General features: G+C 47.4%; 1 protein-coding gene and 1 long non-coding RNA gene across 2 annotated transcripts in view; one reads left to right on the plus strand and one right to left on the minus strand.

The window, feature by feature from the left end:
- The window catches only part of LOC131584832 (uncharacterized), a 113,712-nt gene that overhangs the window by 22,787 nt on the left and 71,141 nt on the right, over positions 1-19,784 (plus strand). The window lies entirely within an intron of this gene.
- KCNB1 (potassium voltage-gated channel subfamily B member 1) overlaps positions 4,153-19,784 on the minus strand; it is a 106,842-nt gene continuing 91,210 nt past the window's right edge. Inside the window, exon 3 of the mRNA XM_058850322.1 lies at positions 4,153-8,013. Within this exon, the coding sequence (XP_058706305.1) occupies positions 5,992-8,013 (2,022 nt within the window). The 3' untranslated portion in view covers positions 4,153-5,991. The remainder of the gene's footprint in view (positions 8,014-19,784) is intronic.

A 19,784-nucleotide genomic window follows, 5' to 3' on the forward strand; every position in this document is an offset into this window, starting at 1 on the left:
AAAATCTCACAAAAGAACAAAAGAAAATGGAACCAAAACTCCATGTTTGGCAAAAGCATGGTCACTGACCAAACTGCTGGGTCAAATCAGAAAGAAATGTCTGTCCAGAGCTAGAATGGCTCTGAAGCTCTTCATCTGCTGAACTTCAACAGGCCGTGAGATAGCTTCAGGATGACCATTTATCTCATGGACATTTTATCAAATTTCTGGGAATATAGCTGTGGGTACAGCTACAAAGGAGAAAAAGATCATTACATAAGCAGGTACCTGGACAGATTTTACCATAACTAAATCAAAATATGGTCCCTTTCTGAATGTTTACATTTCTCATTCTTCCACAGTTTTTTCTCACTTCCTGATTTTCTCTGGGACCAAAAATAAAAATTCTAAAACCCAGTGGGAAATGAATGTCTGGAGACTTCTGTTTTAATCCAGAAAAACTCCACTGAAGGTGCCTGAGCATTGTCAGGTCATTGCCTTGAATAACAGCCTAGATTTTGATGTTTATCCCAACTCCATCATGTCACTATCAGGACAATTAGATTCAAAACCTGTCTCTTCTTTCTGTTCTCAGCGTAATCGATGTAAATCTGGAGAAACTGCAGCCAGGGGTGTTGGGTGACCTTTCCCCTGCTGTCACCAAGGGCAGAGTCTGGTCTGCTCCACGTTTCTCAGCAGGAACATCTCAGTTCCCACAGCCAGTCCCTGGTTAAAGTACCACAAACAGGAAAATACGAAAACGTGACAACATCAGACAAACCCCTTTCACAGATGCACGTCCAGGAGGAATGTTGCAGGTGTTTATCAGAAAAAAAGAAAAGAACAACAACAAAAAGGTTGGGGGATCAGCTGTGTAAATGAACACTGAGAGAGCATCTAATATATTATTCTGTAATACAAAAAGAAGAAATCTGACTTGATTGCCCTATTATAAATTTGCTAAAAATACAGATATATATTTATATTTTTATATATATATATAATTTTTTAAATCTGAACAGAAAAATAGACTACTCTGGAATGCATGAAAGTCACATGACTTTTCCATACATCAGATACTTATAAAGCCAACACAATGGCAAGCAGGAGGTACAGAGGTAACTAGAACATCTGTACTTTATTCAAGAACTATTTAAAGCCATATTCTCCCCAAGTGGATGATCCAAATGAACCCAAGGTAGCACTTGTTGTGTGCAGTGACTGACCAAACGTGGAGGAGCTGGGGCAGGTTTGGAGCCCCAGGGAAGCCCATCTTGCTGGGGCCGTGCTGGAGGGCACCGGCACCTCACGGCCTCCTTTGCTCGGCTGCTTCACTCAGGAATTGCAGGGTTTGCTTTAGAATGAGGTGTTCTGTGGAGCTTACCAACAGAGAGAACGTGGCTTTAGAGACCTTGTCTTTGTGATGAGTTTTACAGAACCTTGTTATTTACTATAAACTGTACCGGTCATAATTCCGTCAAGACATAAATATACAGTAGGTACAAATATTAACAATACATTACAATTTTACAGAAGAGAATACTGTTTTCCTTAGAAATGTGTATCTTATTAGCTGCAAGGGAAGAAAAGGCTACAGTTTATCACAGCCATAGTTGCCAAATAACCTGACCACCTCAGATGTGTTTCTCATGACTTGCCCAGGCAGATATTCCCCGGCATTTGACACACGGCATGTTCAGGAAGGGAATGTGCATTCCATGGATTTCTTTTCCTCTCTCGTGCTTTTTTTTTTTTTTTTTTTTTCTCCTTTCTTCTACCTTTTTTTTGACTCTCAAACCTTTCAGAAAAATGTGGATTCACAGGAGACTCTTGTTTTGGGTTGGGTTTTTTTCTGTAAGTGTGCTTAGGTGAAGTTTTTAAGGAAAGGCACTGAGAAATCTACTGCAAAGTCACTGTTTTTTTCCTCTGTTCAAGGCTAAAACTCAAAGAATCTTTAGCCTTCTGGTTAAGAAAAGTGCACCCTCTCCTTACACACACACACACACACACATATATATATATATATATATGTATGTTCTATATATATATTTATAGGTATGTGTTAAAAGTGATGTTGATGGCATAAGATGCAAGCAAGTGCAGACATCACACATCCAGAGAGTCCTTTCAGGTATGATGTCTTCTGCAGCAGCAGGTGAGGCTCTGTCAGCTTGCTTGCTACTTGGTGCACAGTAAATTTGCAGACCTGAATGCCAAATATCAGTGATTAAACCATACGCTTTAGCTTGATGCAAGAGATGTTGCCTATTTTCCCCAACCACTATGAACTTTGGGAAACGTATCAAATAAACAGAAATTAAATTGTCTTTCTAGGATCTGTAGCATTTGGTGAGCATTATGTTTTCAAAGCACTGCCTTTCCTTTGCAATGACTACAGATTTAGTCTACCATAGCTTTCGGTTAGAGTAGATTTCCCAGTGCTTACATTATATATATGTGTATTATGCACACACACACATATATAGATACATTGTAGTCAGACTTTATTTCATTAAAACAAATTAAACATAATTCCTTTTTAATTGGGCATAAAGTGAGAGTTACATCTTTGTACACAAATATGAAAGAAATGCTCTTCAAGCATATTATATGCTTAATTTTTAATTATTTGCTTTCTATAAGAAATCTATAGGACTTTGGCTATTCAGACTTAAAAGGAAGATTTTTAAATTATACTTTTGAATTTGGCTTTCAAAAGTGACTCAGTAAAATGCTACTTTAAAGGTAGGACTAAATAGATGACATAAGGTGTGTGTCATGAGTGAGCACGCAAGGCAGACAGAGGGCCTTTGGTTACAAGGAGAGTTGCACCAGTTGACTGTCAGATAAAAAATGATAGGATTGTTGATTTATACATTTTTGTCAGTGCCATCTATAAACCAAATACATCAATTTGGATGAGAGTGTGGTAAATACTGCACTATATGGCTATATTTAAATATGTTCACTTTTGTGATATGTAAAATATGACTTTTTTTTCCACGTGAAAGCATCAGCTCTAAAAATATTTAACTTGGAAATCACTATTACTTCATAAAAAACAAATTCCCTGATTTTTCTTCTTTTTACATTTGTGCTGATGGCAGACATGACTGATCACTGAAACACAGAGATTATATTAGAACTGTTCTCTTTAAGATTTCTTGTTGCTGCTCTGTGGCCTCAGAAAGCCACAGCATAAATCAGTATTTAAAGCTTATCTACTGGAAAGTTACTTTTTACTTTTCGTGACGACTCAGTCTTAACCAGTATCTCAGCAATACGTCGGTTCCTCTAAGTACACTTGTATTTACTATGGCCGAATCCTACAGTCCTTCACCAGGCAAAGCCCGCCCGAGGAACGGCGCTCTCGGCTGCGGGAGGGCGGAGAAGGAGCGAGCGACCCTGGGGCCGGCCCTGCGTGAGTACCCGGGGAGCTCCGGCCCCGCGGAGCCGGCCCGGGGCTCTCCCTGCCCGGGCACTGTCCGCTCTCCCTGCCCGGGGCTCTCCCTGCCCGGAGCTCTCCCTGCCGGGCACTGTCTGCTGTCCCTGCCCTGCCCGGGGCTCTCCCTGCCCGGCCCGGGGCTCTCCCTGCCGGGCACGGAGCTCTCCCTGCCCGGGGCTCTCCCTGCCGGGCACTGTCCGCTGTCCCTGCCCGGGCACTGTCCGCTCTCCCTGCCCGGAGCTCTCCCTGCCCGGGCACTGTCCGCTCTCCCTGCCCGGCCCGGAGCTCTCCTTGCCGGGCACTGTCCGCTCTCCCTGCCCGGCCCGGAGCTCTCCCTGCCTGGGCACTGTCCGCTCTCCCTGCCTGGGCACTGTCCGCTCTCCCTGCCCGGCCCGGGGCTCTCCCTGCCCGGGCACTGTCCGCTCTCCCTGCCTGGGCACTGTCCGCTCTCCCTGCCCGGCCCGGGGCTCTCCCTGCCGGGCACTGTCCGCTGTCCCTGCCCGGAGCTCTCCCTGCCCGGCCCGGAACTCTCCCTGCCCGGGCACTGTCCGCTCTCCCTGCCCGGCCCGGAGCTCTCGCTGCCCTCGGCCCAGCCCCAGCAGTGGCTCAGCTCCTCCCCGGCCTCTCCCGGCTGGGCCACCAGGGCGGCTCCGAGTGGGCCCTCGGAGGGGCCGGGACGGGCCAGCCGAGCAGAGCAGAGTCACCGCAGTGTGGGCACAGCTCCGTGCCGAGGAGACACCTGGAAAAGCCATCCTCACAACCTACACTAGCTCCTAAAACAGAAATGTGCTTATTGCTTTTGTCCGTACATGCTGCATTCACTATTACGGGTTACAGACAGTGCTGCACGGCCGGGACGGACACACGGCTACATTCAGGACTAACCAACACTGGCTTTTTACAGTAGGAAGGAACACAATGCAGCGGACTCGAGCGGCTTCCAGGGGCTCTTCCCCCCGCGTGTGCCCCCTGCTCCCCCGTCCCGTGTCTCAGCTCGTCCCGGAGCCGCTGCCTGCAGATTGCTACACACCCCGGCAGGGACAGGTCAGGAAACGCTCAGTGACAGAGTTATTTACAGCTCAGTTTTACAGTAGAAACAGAGAACAACATAAAAGATTACCATCACAGTTATCACAGGACAAGGTGTGACTTGCTACAGGCGTGTAACAAATCACAGTCACAACAAGAGGCACAAATTAAAGTAGTGCTTGGTTAAAGTGCTTGATTGTTACACTCCGCTATCCTACTCCAGCATTGCAACAACGACAACAAAAAGTCAACGTAAAGTGCTTTTCCCCCCCCAGATTAAAAACCAAAGACAAATTATTTCCTACACAATTTGACATAACTTTATTGAAACAATAGTATTTTAAAAACCTAGGCTGGTGGCTGCTAGTTCTGTTCACTTAAAATGGTCAGATAGGTTTTTTTTTTTTTTTCTTTCCTCTTTATTTTCTTTCATTTAAAAATGACTGGATGTTATTAAAACGTCAGGCCTGATTCTCCTGCCTCTCGCAGCTGCTTCGTGCCACGGCCCTGCAGGAGCTTCTCCTGCCCGACCTCCTGGCGAGAGGGAGCACAGCCAGGCCTGGGCGGGTCACTAACGAATCCCTCTTTTTGCATATTTATGTAACACTTGCATATCTTTCACTGCGCTGCTTGGGCGCAAAAAGCTCCGCACCAACCTGCTCCTGTGCTGCGGCGGGAGCGGGAGCGGGGCCGGGCCCGCACGGGCAGGGCGAGAGCCGCGCTCTCCTCCAGCCCCGGGCTGGGCTCTGCCGCGGTGCCCCGGAGCCTCCTGCTCCTGCCCGGCTCCTCCGACCCTCCCGCGGGCCACTCGCTGGCCCTGCGCACCTACCGGCTCTTAGCAGAGGGTAAGCGCAAGTCTCACTATGTCTTGGGGCGTGTTTGGAATTAGATACAAATGGTGCAACTCACCCTGCTGATATTTCAAATGAAAACATCAGGTCCTACAGGATATCGGACTGTTAAACACACAAAGAGCATTTTAATAATTGGTTTCTCTAGACCATTATTTGTTTCAAATGTTTTTCACTTGGATTTTCCAATAATGCAAGTGTTCCCTGTTACCTTTAAATATAATATCCATCAGAGAAAGCTGTAGATGGGGAACAGCTGCCCTGAAGCAGTGAGCATTGTGTTTTTGAAAGCTTTATACCAACCCCAGCAATTTATTCCAGAGTTCAAATCTGGCTGCCTTGGCATCCTTTATGGAACTAATGCAAATCAGATGTTAATATTTCCAAAAGGAGCTCTAGCGTCCAAGGGGAACGGATGGATATTTGGTCACATTGGCTTCACTGGACAACATGAAAGGAGATCAATGTGTGATCATGATTTGCAATCATTTTTTTGACTAATGTGGGCAATGTCTTTAGAGTTGTTTCAGATAAGGACATTTTCACAAACCCACACTGGACCTCCCCCAGACTTTTAGAAACAGGTGGCTTGTTTCAGCCAAGTTCATGCCATGCAGAAGCTCTTTTGTTTGTGTTGACTGTGAAGATATTCCTTTAAACTCTCAGTAAGTTCTTTCAGACCCCACCTCAGATGCTTTGATCATGTGTGTTAGCATGTCCTCCGCTGCCTGGTAACACATGGACTTCTGGAGAAATGTGATTTTCTAGTCTGACAGTCTCCTGATTGCCGTGGGTTCTTCCAGTGATACCTTCCATAGAGTAAATGCAGTTCTGCCCTATCAGCTTAGGGGAGGTGGGTAAAGCAGCAGCTTCCAGATGGTTCTTCTCTGTTCTATAAACATGGTCCTTTTGCTTTAGATAGCCACTGTTTGCAACACTGTACTTGGGACTCCCATTTCCAGGTGGACTTGAATCATACATCAGCTGACCTTCATCATCAGTGTCAGCATCTATGTATTTGTGTATTCCAGCATCGTGGAAGTTGAAAGCTAGGGCTGCCTGGGCCTCTGGTGACTTTGGGGGCGTTCTTGCACTCGCAGTTGTGTAGATTGAGGTTTCTGGGCTCATGAGAGACCTGTCAGAGAGTAAGGAAGTATCTATGGCAGCAGCAGTAGCTCCCCGGCTCTTGAGAGGGTCTGGGTATGTTCTCAGTACATTTGATGATGGTACTAATGTGCTGGTGTCCTCTTCCATGAAGTTAACTTTCAGAGATCTTAGCTTTAAAGGGTTACTGGCCTTTATGGAGCTTTTGGGACTGTCAATGAAAAAAGCAGAACGGTGGCTGCTTTCAGAGCTAGGGTTCATTTCCACATACCTGGCACTGCTCCCCTCCGGCCTGCCCTGCTCCTGGATGATGTTGATGCCCCCCTTGCAGGGCAGGGCGGTGAGCGGGCTGTGCGAGAAGCGCCCGGTGTCGGGGAACTCGGCCGCACAGCTGATGAAGCTGTCGATGCTGGACATGCTCCTCATGTCAATGATCCCGTCAGTGCGAGTCGCCAGCAGCGGCACCATGGGGCCAGGAAGGGTTTCCATTTCTAGCTCTTCCTTCTGCTTTCCAGCTTGACTCGACTCTTTAGTGTTAAGGTTTGGCTGGGACTGAGTCTTTGCCATTTTGTTGTACATGTCCTCAAGCTGCTGGACGTTCAGGTGTTGGGGACTTGAAGATGACCTGGCTTTTTCTGGGGATCCTTGTTCCTTGGTTTCAAAAGATTTACTAGAACTAGTTTCAGAGAGTGTTCTCTTGGTCCATTTCCATTTGCTTGGAGATAAATGATTGTCCTGAACTTTATCCTTTTTGGCTATGCTTTCTCCATTCTTTTCAACCACAATGTCCATGAGTTCTATGCTACGGGCAAAGGCATCCTTCATGTTCATGGAAACAATACTGCCATTTCTTTTTGCTCTTTCAAGAGCTTCCCTGCGCTTAATGGCTTTCTCCTGCCTCTTCTGCTCTTTGTAAAACTCTGAAAAATTATTGACAATAATTGGGATGGGAAGAGCTATCACCAGCACACCAGCAATGCAGCACAGTCCTCCTACTATTTTGCCCAAAAGAGTTTTAGGGTAAATGTCTCCATAGCCTACTGTTGTCATGGTGATTGTTGCCCACCAGAAAGAAGCAGGGATGCTCTTGAATTTTGTATCATCCTCATCCTTTTCTGCAAAAAACACTAAACTGGAGAAGATCATAATGCCCATAGCCAGAAACAAGATGAGTAATCCAAGTTCATTGTAACTCCTCCTCAGTGTAAACCCCAAGGATTGTAAACCAGTTGAGTGCCGGGCGAGTTTTAGAATCCGGAGTATCCTCATAATCCGAAATATTTGGACCACTCTTCGTACGTTTTGGAACTGAAGTACACTTTTATTGGATTCTGTGAGGAAGATAGTAACATAGTAGGGTAAGATAGCCAGCAAATCTATAGCATTGAGTGGCCCTTTGAAAAACTTCCATTTCTTAGGGGAGGAGAGGAAGCGCAGGAGGTATTCCATTGTGAACCACGCGATGCACACCGCTTCCACGTGGGCGAGCTGGGGGTTATCTGTGGTCTGCCCAAATTCATCCACGCCTTGGAGTTCAGGAAGTGTATTAAGGGACAAGGCAATTGTAGATAGTACAATAAACATGATGGAAATGATTGCCAAAATCTGGAAAGGAGAAAGAAAACAGTGAGTTAATCTCAGAATACACAACGCTGTCTCTCGCTGCCATTAACGCGTGGCTGTATTTTCACTCACGTGTTGCAAGACCCATTTTGCTCAGTACACAGAAGACAGATAACCAAGTTTATTTTGGAAGCTGTTTTAGTTATGGCAGATGCATGAAGGAGATAAAGCATCTACTTCGGCTTCTGTGCTTTCATCTCCACGTAGTGAAGGAACATGTAGGGAACAGCTAGGATGCCAGGAGGGCTGTGAAGCAGTTCACAGCAGGAGCGTTTGATTAACAACCAGTTAGGTGCCCAACAAGGCCCATCTGGACAACAAGCTCTGAAATTTAAGCAAGAAGGAATGCAATTGTGAGTACATGATTCAATCAGGGCAATGTCCACCATTTAATGAACTGTTACTGCTGTAATTTGGGGTGCTGATGGCTAATTATAGAGCTGTGTGTACAATTCTACTACATAAGCATACAAATAATACACACTTGTTTAATGACTCATCACTAATTTGATTCTTGGTGGTTGTGAAAAACATGAAAACTTCACCAAGCTTTCTAAGCCATTTTGAGTTTTCTGGAGGAGAGAGCAAACATCTGAGCAAACCAAATTGGACAACACAAAGACAGCCAAGCAGGGGAAGTCCAGTCACTGGAGGCTTCACATGTCTCAAACTCAAGAGAATAAAATATAAGTCGTGTCTCATGGTGAAGTGTGGGGAAATTCAAGTGTTAGTTACTTTTGCATGGTGTCTTGTTTCAAAAGACCATCAAGAGACCAGGTGCTACCCCTGAGAAGCAGAGAGCCTGATTTGCTTTCCTAGAAGGCTCTTTTGGTGGTTTTGCTGTCATTTCTTTGTTTACAACCCATCATTTCTGAAGGTGTTTGGGATGTTTGCAATGGTAATTTCAATTAGTTTTGCTTGGCTTATCTCTGTCCACTATACACAGAAGGGCTTAGATGTATGTACCTGTTGGGTTTTATCTCCTTCACTTTCAGTGTAAATATTAACGTTCCATCTTTATTCAGTGAATGGCATCCAGCAGCAGTAATTGGTGTCAAACCTTCAGTTTCCTTTGATATGCCCTCCTGCTTTGAAGATCAAGGCAATGCCAGATGAATATAAATAAATAAACTGAGAGATCTAAGGTTTTTGCTTTAGGAGATTTAGCCACAAAGCTAAGCAATAAACAGAGATAGACATTTATAATCTCTCCCACAAGTTGCAGCAAGATGTCACTTGTGCTCCCAAGATACAGATATTCCCCCTTACTCATCTACTGCAACTACATCTTTGAGAATCTTAGGCTAAGAAAAACTTCTAAATGTTGAGTGTCCTCAGTTATTCAAGGCACTTTTCAATTGGAAAGTATGTAAAACTGAGAGAGGAGTCTCCAGCAGGGTTTAGAAGATCCTTCTCCTTCTGTATGAGATACTTTGTCCTGGTAGCACCAACCATCCACTAAAAGCCACCCATGAAGCAGTTGTACACAGAAAACTGGATCCAGCTGTTGCTGCCAGGCTTTAGCACTGCTCAGTTGCACAGGGCTCTGTCCCAAAGTATTTACAGTCTGGGATTTCAGATTATAGAAATCACCATCTGTCTCTCTAATAAGGTTTTCCATCTTGGCTGTACTGAACCTCTAGCCTGGCAGCTCTTGTATTTTCCACTGTCAGTAATGAGAGACAGAAAGCTGAAGGGAAGACATTTACACTCCCAGGGAGGCCTCTAGGGATGCTCTGGATCACAGGCAGCCTTTTCATTCCATTCCTGGCCTTTCCTCCTCCCTTTACTCTTCCAAGTTCACTTCTCTTTAACAAGAAAATCTAATGGGACCAATTTGGACTTGAGCAGAAACAATCCCTCTGCAGTCCTTGAGGCTCTGGCTCTTACAAAACTGGAAATCTTTTTTCCAGTCACTGTAAAAAAGCACCTGTGGTCCCTGGTCTAGAGCACTGACCCCAAATCTCACTGCTTGTCCCGCTGCTCACAGCTGCATTAAATGGAAGGAAGCGTGGGAGAGAGCCTCCTCCTGTGGCACTGATCTCCATGGTTCCTTACAAGGCACTGAACGTGGCCTTGTGCTCATGAGAACTTTGGATGGGCAATCCAAGAGCTGAGGGTGAACAGGCTCAGGCACAGGAAGGTCCCTAGAGCTCAGGCTTGGACTGGCAGAAGGAACAGGGATGGGAAAGGTCAGCATCAGAGGCCTGTTAGATTTTGTGAGTGCTGCTGAAATGTCCATGTTCCCACTAATAGAGCAAGCTGTACCTCTCCCAGGTCTGGCTGCTGGCCTATCTGGCATGTGTGGGCTGTTTATTGGGACTGGGGAAGGCACCTCCAGCATCCCTGCAGGAACATCCAGAGCTGCTGACTTGGATGGCCATATTTGGTCCTATAAAACACATAACTAAAACTGGGAAAGCTTGCAGCCTAAAATTCAGAAGCATAAGAAAAAGTCAGGAGTCACAAATAGCTAAAATGGGTGATGTGAGGACATGTTTGTGACACAGGCAGGTGCAAGAGTCCCTGTATTGTGGAGCCACAACTATGACAAGTGTTCCCCACATGTTGGCTCCGTGTGAGCTGAAGACAGGAGCCCCGACAGACCAGGCTGGACTGGACAGGCATCCTCAGCAGAGCAGCACAGACATCCCTTCAGCTGCTCATAAAGCTGACAGGGGTTGAGATCAGTCTTTCCCCCACACAACTTTCAGACCACTTTCACTAACAGCTTGCATGAATGAAGCTCTGCAATGCCTTTCCTCCTTACTTCTGTATTTACTCTTGCATTTCACCTGTAGCAATACACCAGCAATTGTGAAAATCCCCTCAGCTACTTTATTTTACCAGGTTACTTGCAGAAGGTATTGGAAGGACTCCTAACGATGGCCCTGGCTTGTGGTGCAAGTTTCAGTATGTGCAGGATTTCAGGAAAAAACTTCTCCCCTAAATCAGCCGTTTCACAAAGGTTTTTGCGGAGTGAATCTCTGGATTGCTGCTGTGATTCCTTTGTGGAAGCTAAACAACCCAAGGACAGGCAGGGTTCTGGATGAATTTAAAGCAGTTGCCTCAAAGTGATTAGCATGATTGTACACACATGCTGGTTATTACACATGCAAATGAGACAAGCACACTGATTTTGGGAGCAAGCGTAGCCAGTTTGTGCAACTGCTGTTTCGTGAGGCAAGATGGATGTGCCATGCTGGCAAAGCTTTTAATCCCCACCTCCTCCAAAATCCTCCCCAAAACAAGGCAGGCCACCTCTACCTGGCACCTTTCAGGAAATAACCACCTGCCCTGGGCCTGATCCTGCTCGCTGGGTGAGAGTGGCCCCAGAGATTCCTCCTTTGTGCTGGCAAGGTCTGTGCTCATCCCTGGGGGAAGAGCGCTCCTCCCTGCTCAGAAGTTCCCATCTCTTTGCAGCAGCAGTTTGTGTGTTCACCCCGCAGGTGGCACAGAGAGGGCTGAGTTTTGGGCAGCAGGGACTAACCCAGCATTGAGCTTTGGTGATATTTATTGCTTAGTTGTTTCCTTTGCACTGCTAACAGAGATAAAGGCATAAGACAGGAGACTTTCAAGGCCATTAAAATTTATGAGAACTGGCTGTCCCAATCCCATAGATGGCTCTAAAATCTCAGGGTAAGCATCCAAGATCTCTGCTGTGGCAACATGCCCTATACTTTTTCTGTCTTCATACTCAGTAATGAAGCTGATATAGCAAGGAGAAGGGGTGGTGTGTGGGAGAGAGTAGGAGGGTGTTTGAATATAGATATGATATTCTTGGAAATACGATGAGGAAATTGTTATGTAATCAAGAAGTTCAATAATGGTTTTGTCTAATGTGCTTTTTTAGCTCCATCAAGGCCTGCAGAATAAATTTGGCATCAGGACCAGGTTTCATTCATATGCTCCATTTACTCAGGGATTTTTCCTGCAGCCCCTCTGCTTTCCCAAGCTACAATACACTTTGAGTCAGACTGTCCAGCTCCATCCTGCCACGCCTATGCCAGCCTCTGTCTCCTCAGGCTCTGAGAAACAGAGAGCACAGTGTATTTTGAGCGATATCCCACGTGCTGCACAGTGCAGAAACAGATGGAGAGTTCCTTAATCTCCTCCCCACTTGATTCTGCACAGGAATAACATCTCCTGCTCACAGCAGCTATACATGTCTGTGGTATTTATTGACAGGGACTTGTTTTAGGAAACATCTCTTCACTAGAAGATGCCTATTTATTCATAAACTGAAAGAGTTTGCAGAACTCAGTGACTTCTGATGTCAAGATTCTGACCACTGGGCTTGCAGGATGTTTTTTCTAGAAAATGCTGAAGCCATAACAAAAGGTAACGCTTATTTCTTGCATCATGGCAAGTTGAGGCCAAAGTGGGGGATAGTTGCAAGGCAAGTACAGAGAACCTTTAATCCGCTTTTTTCCTGTGGAAGGATGTTAAGATGTAACGTAAGACCTTGAATCTCCAAACCCCTTAAGTCCTGCTGGTTCCTGTGGAGTATAAACCTCTGCTTAGGAGCTTTCCCTGACCTGGCACTTTGTGTGTCACTCCAAGGCTCTGCCCCAGGAGCTGTGAGCTCAGAGGGGCCCCTGCCCCACAGCTCAGCTCCCTGTGCTGCCCCAGGCACTGTGCACTCCATCTCTAGGAAGGCAAACCCCTACACTCCTCTGCAAGCACTACTGCACAGCAGAACATCCATAAAAACAAAATCAAGATAAAGCCACTTATATTTTGCTTTGGAAACATAGGAGATCTTAATTTTGACATTTGCCTGGAAAAGCCAAGATTGAATAATGCTTAATTATTTGATTTCAATTATAGCTGTAATAAGTTTATCTGTTGAGAGAGTAAGCCTGTTTAGTTTAAAAGAGGATACAACGCTTCTGCTGATTCTGTGTCAATGCTTCGTTTGCCTACGGGCACCCAAAGAGCTGCAGCTACAACTGCTGCTGACTAAGGTATAGTGGGCAGAAAGTTGCCTTCAGGCACAGCTGGCTGTAAACTCGTTAATACTCTTAAGAACATGTTTAGTTGTCAGAGAGCTATCAAACCCCATTAAATGATAAATGGTGTCAGTCTTCTTTCAGAGCAAAGCCCAGATGCAAATGGTGTGCTGGAGAAGAGAATTATAGATGAATGAAAATACTGAAAAGGCAAACTTGAAAGACATACACTGCCTTTAGACATCAGTGCAGTGACAGCTCTCAAGGGAGGATGAGAGGGGAAGCATGTCCTATTTCTGCTGCTGCTAGCATGGGGGAAATCAAAAAAGAAAACAAATGAATGGCACATGGAAGCTGAAGTTTCCCATTTTTCTCTTGGCCTTGCCTTGTGCCCAGGATGATGCAACCCCAGCAAGCAGCACTGCTGGGAGACATCCAGCCCCTGATGGCTGGAGAGGCTGCCTGGAACCCAGGCTGGGCACCCCCACAGCCCTGGACACACCCAGAGCACTTGTGTGTCCTCCCTGCACATCCTTGCAGACAAACCTTGCTGCCATTCTCCAGCTGAGCCGTGGTCTCCCTCGAGACTGCTGCCATCATCAACCCCCTTTCCCAGCCTCTTGGACTCCGCTGTCTTCATCTTGCTCACACATTCCTGCCCTTTGTGCTGTGCAGGTGCTGCTCGTGGAGCACAGAGGTCGGGATGGCAGAGTGGCATTGCACAGCCCGGCCTTTCCCTGGAAGACAGCGAGAGACCCGGCTGGACCTTCCCCCTGTGCCCAGAGCATCCCACCTGCTCAGCATCCCTGCTCTGCATCCCTGCTCAGCATCCCTGCTCAGCATCCCTGCTCAGCATCCCTGCTCAGCATCCCTGCTCAGCATCCCTGCTCTGCATCCCTGCTCTGCATCCCTGCTCTGCATCCCTGCTCTGCATCCCACCTGCTCAGCATCCCTGCTCTGCATCCCTGCTCTGCATCCCTGCTCTGCATCCCTGCTCTGCATCCCTGCTCAGCATCCCTGCTCAGTATCCCTGCTCAGCATCCCACCTGCTCAGCATCCCTGATCTGCATCCCTGCTCAGCATCCCTGCTCAGCATCCCTGCTCTGCATCCCTGCTCTGCATCCCACCTGCTCTGCATCCCACCTGCTCAGCATCCCACCTGCTCAGCATCCCACCTGCTCTGCATCCCACCTGCTCTGCATCCCACCTGCTCTGCATCCCTGCTCTGCATCCCACCTGCTCTGCATCCCACCTGCTCTGCATCCCACCTGCTCTGCATCCCTGCTCTGCATCCCTGCTCTGCATCCCACCTGCTCTGCATCCCTGCTCTGCATCCCTGCTCTGCATCCCACCTGCTCAGCATCCCTGCTCAGCATCCCTGCTCAGCATCCCTGCTCTGCATCCCTGCTCTGCATCCCTGCTCAGCATCCCTGCTCAGCATCCCTGATCTGCATCCCTGCTCTGGGGCCAGGCTCCTGACCCCTGCACTGACAAAACCTTCTCTAGTGTGGGGCTCTCCTCTCAGGTGCATCTCTCATTCCCACCATCTGTCTTGCATTCAAGTGGACAGAGGTTTGGATTCAGAAAAGGCAAATATATAAAGCAAAAATATAAAGCAAAAATAAAGACTGCCTTCCACCTCAGCACTGGTGAGTGTTTGGGAACAGCTCTTAAGATGTCTTTGGGATTTTACCCTTCACCAGGGAGAGACGATGCTCGTGATCGACACCCACCATGCAAAGCAGTCTGCTCAGCCTCAGACACTATTTACAGGGGATGCTGAGCTCAAAGTGTTGGTGTTTGCAGGAGTAGTTGTGGGAGGTTTTTTTTAATGGTTAAATTCAATCAGGAATGTGCCAAGATAGCATGAAATCAACTAAATGTAATTAAGCAAAAACTATTAGCTTGATTGCTAAACCAGTCTTCCTCTCATGAATATGCATGAGAATAATTGATATTAATTCTTTTCAAATCTGAGGCACATTAGTCCTGCATATTATAGTGTAGAATTTTTTTGGAAGACTAAACCAGTTCCACTGCCGCTTTCCCACCAAAAGGCATAATTAGTCTTGCTGCAGTCATTGATACCATCCTGAGTTGCCACATGGAGAGGAAATTAGAACAGAGCTCAAGTGATTTTTTTTGTCTGCAAAACACAATGACCTGTTTAAGATTTTTTTCCAGTACTGTTTTACCAGCATCAGCCACATTAATGCCATTCTGAAGAGACAGGGAAGCCTTCAGGAACAGTGAATCCCTGGAGACAGAAAGGCTGGGGCAATATCCTGTCCTGTTTAACGTGCTTGACACCGGCATGGCCCTGTCAGACGGGTGTCCGTGTGTCTGTGTGTCTGTCTGTCCGTGTGTCCGTGTGTCTGTGTGTCTGTGTGTCTGTCCGTGTGTCCGTGTGTCTGTCTGTCCGTGTGTCTGTGTGTCTGTGTGTCCGTGTGTCTGTCTGTCTGTGTGTCCGTGTGTCTGTCTGTCCGTGTGTCTGTGTGTCCGTGTGTCTGTGTGTCTGTGTGTCTGTGTGTCTGTGTGTCTGTGTGTCTGTCCGTGTGTCTGTGTGTCTGTGTGTCCGTGTGTCCGTGTGTCCGTGTGTCCGTGTGTCTGTGTGTCTGTGTGTCTGTCCGTGTGTCTGTGTGTCTGTGTGTCCGTGTGTCTGTCTGTCTGTGTGTCCGTGTGTCTGTCTGTCCGTGTGTCTGTGTGTCTGTCTGTCTGTGTGTCCGTGTGTCTGTGTGTCCGTGTGTCCGTGTGTCCGTGTGTCTGTCTGTCCGTGTGTCTGTGTGTCTGTCTGTCTGTGTGTCCGTGTGTCTGTCTGTGTGTCCATGTGTCTGTGTGTCTGTGTGTCTGTCTGTCCATGTGTCCGTGTGTCTGTGTGTCCGTGTGTCTGTCTGTCTGTGTGTCCATGTGTCCGGGTGTCTGGGTGTCCAGGTGTCCGTGTGTCTGTCTGTGTGTCCGTGTGTCCATGTGTCTGTCTGTGTGTCTGTCTGTGTGTCTGTGTGTCCATGTGTCTGGGTGTCCAGGTGTCTGTGTGTCCAGGTGTCTGTCTGTCTGTCTGTCCATGTGTCCGTGTGTCTGTGTGTCCAGGTGTCTGTCTGTCTGTGTGTCTGTGTGTCTGTCTGTCCGGCTGTCTGTCTGTCTGGGTGTCCCCGGGCTGTTCCCTAGGGCTGACTTCAGCTCCCTGGGGCTGCTGCTGCCCCTGGGCTCCTGCTGCAGGCATGAAATTGAACATTGACATTCTTCTTTTTTTCAAAAGAGACTTACGGAGCTTCTGCAGGTGGTGGGAAACACTTGCAGGATCACTCCAAACTCTCAGCACCTTCCCAGCTCTTAGTTCTTTATTCTACTAAAACCTTTTGCTTTCCTGTCAGCTTCTCGGCTCTCCCCCATGCCCACACCCCTCCTCCTGTCTGGCAGTCAGACCTTGTGTCAGACAAAGGACTTTGATGCAGGAGTCCACCTTCCCAAGCCAGTGTTCCCAAGGCTTTTCCCTGGAGCAGAGCATGGAACCTTCGCTGACAGCTTTGGCACAAAGCCAGTGAAGTGTTTTAATCTCAAGTATAGAATGGTTCTTCCCCTTATAAGCACCCAACACTGGATTAGATGTCACATATTTAATAAATAGCAACAACTGTATACAAACTGTTTACAAAAGCATCTGAAAACTAATCCTTGGCAACAAATCATTCATATTAGCATGAGGCCATAGCAAGTGGTGAGTTGAGCCAGTGGACAGCAAATCCATGTGAACATAAAAGAAAAGGCAGCTCTAAATCAGCAGTTGAAGAAGAGAGTTTGATCTTGCCTCACTATGAGAGTTTTGATGCACTCAAGCTCTAAATATAGAGGATGAAACAGAACTGTGAAGATGTGTACTTGGTTCTTGGTTGGGGTGCCTTTTCTGTTTTTTTTACTTGTTTCATTGTTTGTTTGTTTATTGTTGTGTTGCTTTTGAGGTATTTTTAAACTCAGTTTGAGCTCAGAAAATGCTCAAACTCTTTGAAGTGTTTGCAGGAAGTCTGGGAATATTCACTCCATGCTTGCTGACTTCTGGACATTAACACGAGAACAAACCTTTGCAAGGCACAAGGGATAAGCAGCTGCTTGGGCAGCCCTTGGCTCTCCCACAGCTTTGCCAGCCTTTCCTATGTCCCAGTGCGCTCCCAGCAGGCACCAGAGCAGCCCTTCCTGCTCTCTTCTCACTGAAAATTTACAGAAGGAAAAGGAACATAAAGCCCCACTGGCCATTTCCATAGGGAGCAGAGCCAGGGCTTTTTTGTTTCTTGGAGGGGTTGGGCTGTTTGGTTTTTGGTGGTTGGCTTGCTGATATTTTGCACTTAATAAAAGTCACCTGAAACTGTTTGGAAAATGCAGGTGTGCTGCCTTCTAGTGAAGGTTTATTGAAGAGAGGGGAGGGGAAGAGAAAGGTTTCCTGCAAGTGGCAGCTGAACAGTGCCAGGTGGTACATCCTATTTTAATCCAAGTGGAGAATAGCAAAGAGCAGAATTGAAGATTATGGGAAATGATACACCTCACTGAGTTTCAGTGCATTTTTCAGTTTGTTTTTTTTTTTTTAATTTATTTTTTTTTAAATTTTGGGTTTCTGTTTTAATATAGGATGGTGCCACACTATACACTGGGTGGTAGAAATTAATCTTGTCATGAATGTACTTCTCTGAAGGGCTGAGCCTTCCTGAGCCCTTAATTTGAGCTGATTGGACTGACTCATTATCATAGCAGCAGATTTTGGAATAGCAAAGTTGAACCTTACTTGAACTTGTTGGCTCCATTCGTGCTGTTTTTCTTTCTTGCCCCCACCTCCATCCATCAATAATAATACCCAGTGCCCCTTTTTGAAAAACCCTACTGATTATCCTAGTAACTATCTGCCAAACAAACACACACTAACATTAAGAGAAGCACATTAAAGAGCCTGAGCTTTGTTTGGCAAAGATAGAACATGTCATTCCAGGGAAACGTGCAGTTCTGATGTCCTGGGAATCTGGGGATCTTGTGTCAGGCTCCCGGTCCCGTTATCTCACACATCGGGCGCTCTGTGAGCGCTTTGCTGTTTGCAGAGCACACACAGCGTGGGGCCAGCTCACCTCTGCTCTGTGCTTGTGCTCTGAAATGTCATTGCAGCTGCTGGACGCTCCTGTCCCGCAGTTTTCCTCTGACTCACCCTGTGCTTCCAGGGGGAGCATCCTCATCCCCATCCTCCCAGTGCGGGGAGCAGCTCCAGCTCTGCATGTTTCAGCTCAGGCAGGCAGGAGCCCAGCCCGGGCTGGGGCAGCAGGGCCGGTGTCTGCAGGGCTGTGTCACCCATCTGCAGGCACTGGCAGAGCCCCGGGAGCCGTGTCCTGAGCCTGAGCAGGGTCAGCGCAGCCTCCCGGGGCTCCAGCCGCTGCCAAGGCTCCGTTTGCAGGGGGCTGCACTGCCTGTCCCTAAGGAGCTCCAGCAGATGCTCCAGCTCCCTGCTGTGCCCTCAGGATAAACTGCTGAGACCACTGCCGGTGCTGATTGCTGAGGGGATCACCTCAGCTCCCTGCAGTGATTCCAGGGGCTCCCAACGCTCCACACATCTGAGAACGGGCACCTGTTCCTCTGCTGCTGCTTGGCTTCATCCCGAGCACAGCACAAAACCCCAACAGGGCAGGATGGGGGCACTAAAACACGGCTTTTCAACACACACAGCATCCAGCATCCCTCCCTGACAGCACCTGGGACAGTCACCCGCTGCCTGGGGACCTGGCTGCTGGGAAACTGCTCAGCAGCTCTGGAAATGAGACACAGGGTGAGCCCAGCACAGGGACAAACCCACTGCTGAGGGGGGAAGACAAATCCAGCCCAGACTGCGAGTTATTTAAAGAAGGCAAAATAATAAGGGAAAAAACACTCAGCGTGCCAGGGAAATAAGTTTATAAGAATTATCAAGGGATGTAGGAATAACCTTTCAATGGTTGCAGTCTGGCACAGATGTGAATGAACATCCCTGGCAGCTGAGGGCTCTCTCTCCATGTGTTACATGGAATGAGCTGGCAATTCCCACGGCAGTCCTGAACGGCCAGACTGCTCAGAGCAGCTAATATTGGCTAATTGTCTTCCTTTATTTCTTGGAAAGAAAAAGAGTCCTAAGGGCAGTGACACTGGAGCCATGTGTCCCAATTAACCCGCTGCAGGTTGTGTGGAGCTGCTCTCTCCTGCATCCCCTCTGTGAGGCACAAAGCGTGTCTGTTCCCATGGCCACTCTCCCCTGGGAAAGAAAGGAGGAAAAAATGTGCTGCTTTCTATTTTTGAATGTCCTGCCTTTCCTGCAGCCAGGCGAAGGGTCTGACTTCTTTTCACTCTCCCTCTTTCCCATTTCACTGTCAATTGATTGCTCACTGCCAGAGGGCATTATTGGCTTCAAAAGCTTCATTTTCTAGTTCCTGAGCTGCTCATCTTCTCCTGGCTCATTGCTGTCACTGGAGGTCAGAGTCCCAGAGTCTTTAGGCTGTTTTGGATTTGACCTTGAGAGCTTCTTTTGCTCACCCCACCACATGAAACAATCCTTTGATCATTGTAGGCACATACTTAAATGAAAAAAATAAATCCAGTGGGCAGAGATTATTTAATTATATCGGTGGTGAGTGGAAATAAGCTGGAACCAAAACATTCCCAGCCAGGTTTAAAGAATAGCAGTGCCTGGGGGCACCCCTGCTCTCTGTGGTGCTGGGGCCTGTGGCACACACCAGAAACTTGCTCCAGCTCTGGTACCAGCTTTTCCTGGGCTTAAACTCAAGGTTTGTGCAATTTACATGA

This window comes from Poecile atricapillus, chromosome 15 (genome assembly GCF_030490865.1).
Source record: "Poecile atricapillus isolate bPoeAtr1 chromosome 15, bPoeAtr1.hap1, whole genome shotgun sequence".
NCBI classification, from domain to species: Eukaryota; Metazoa; Chordata; class Aves; order Passeriformes; family Paridae; genus Poecile; species Poecile atricapillus.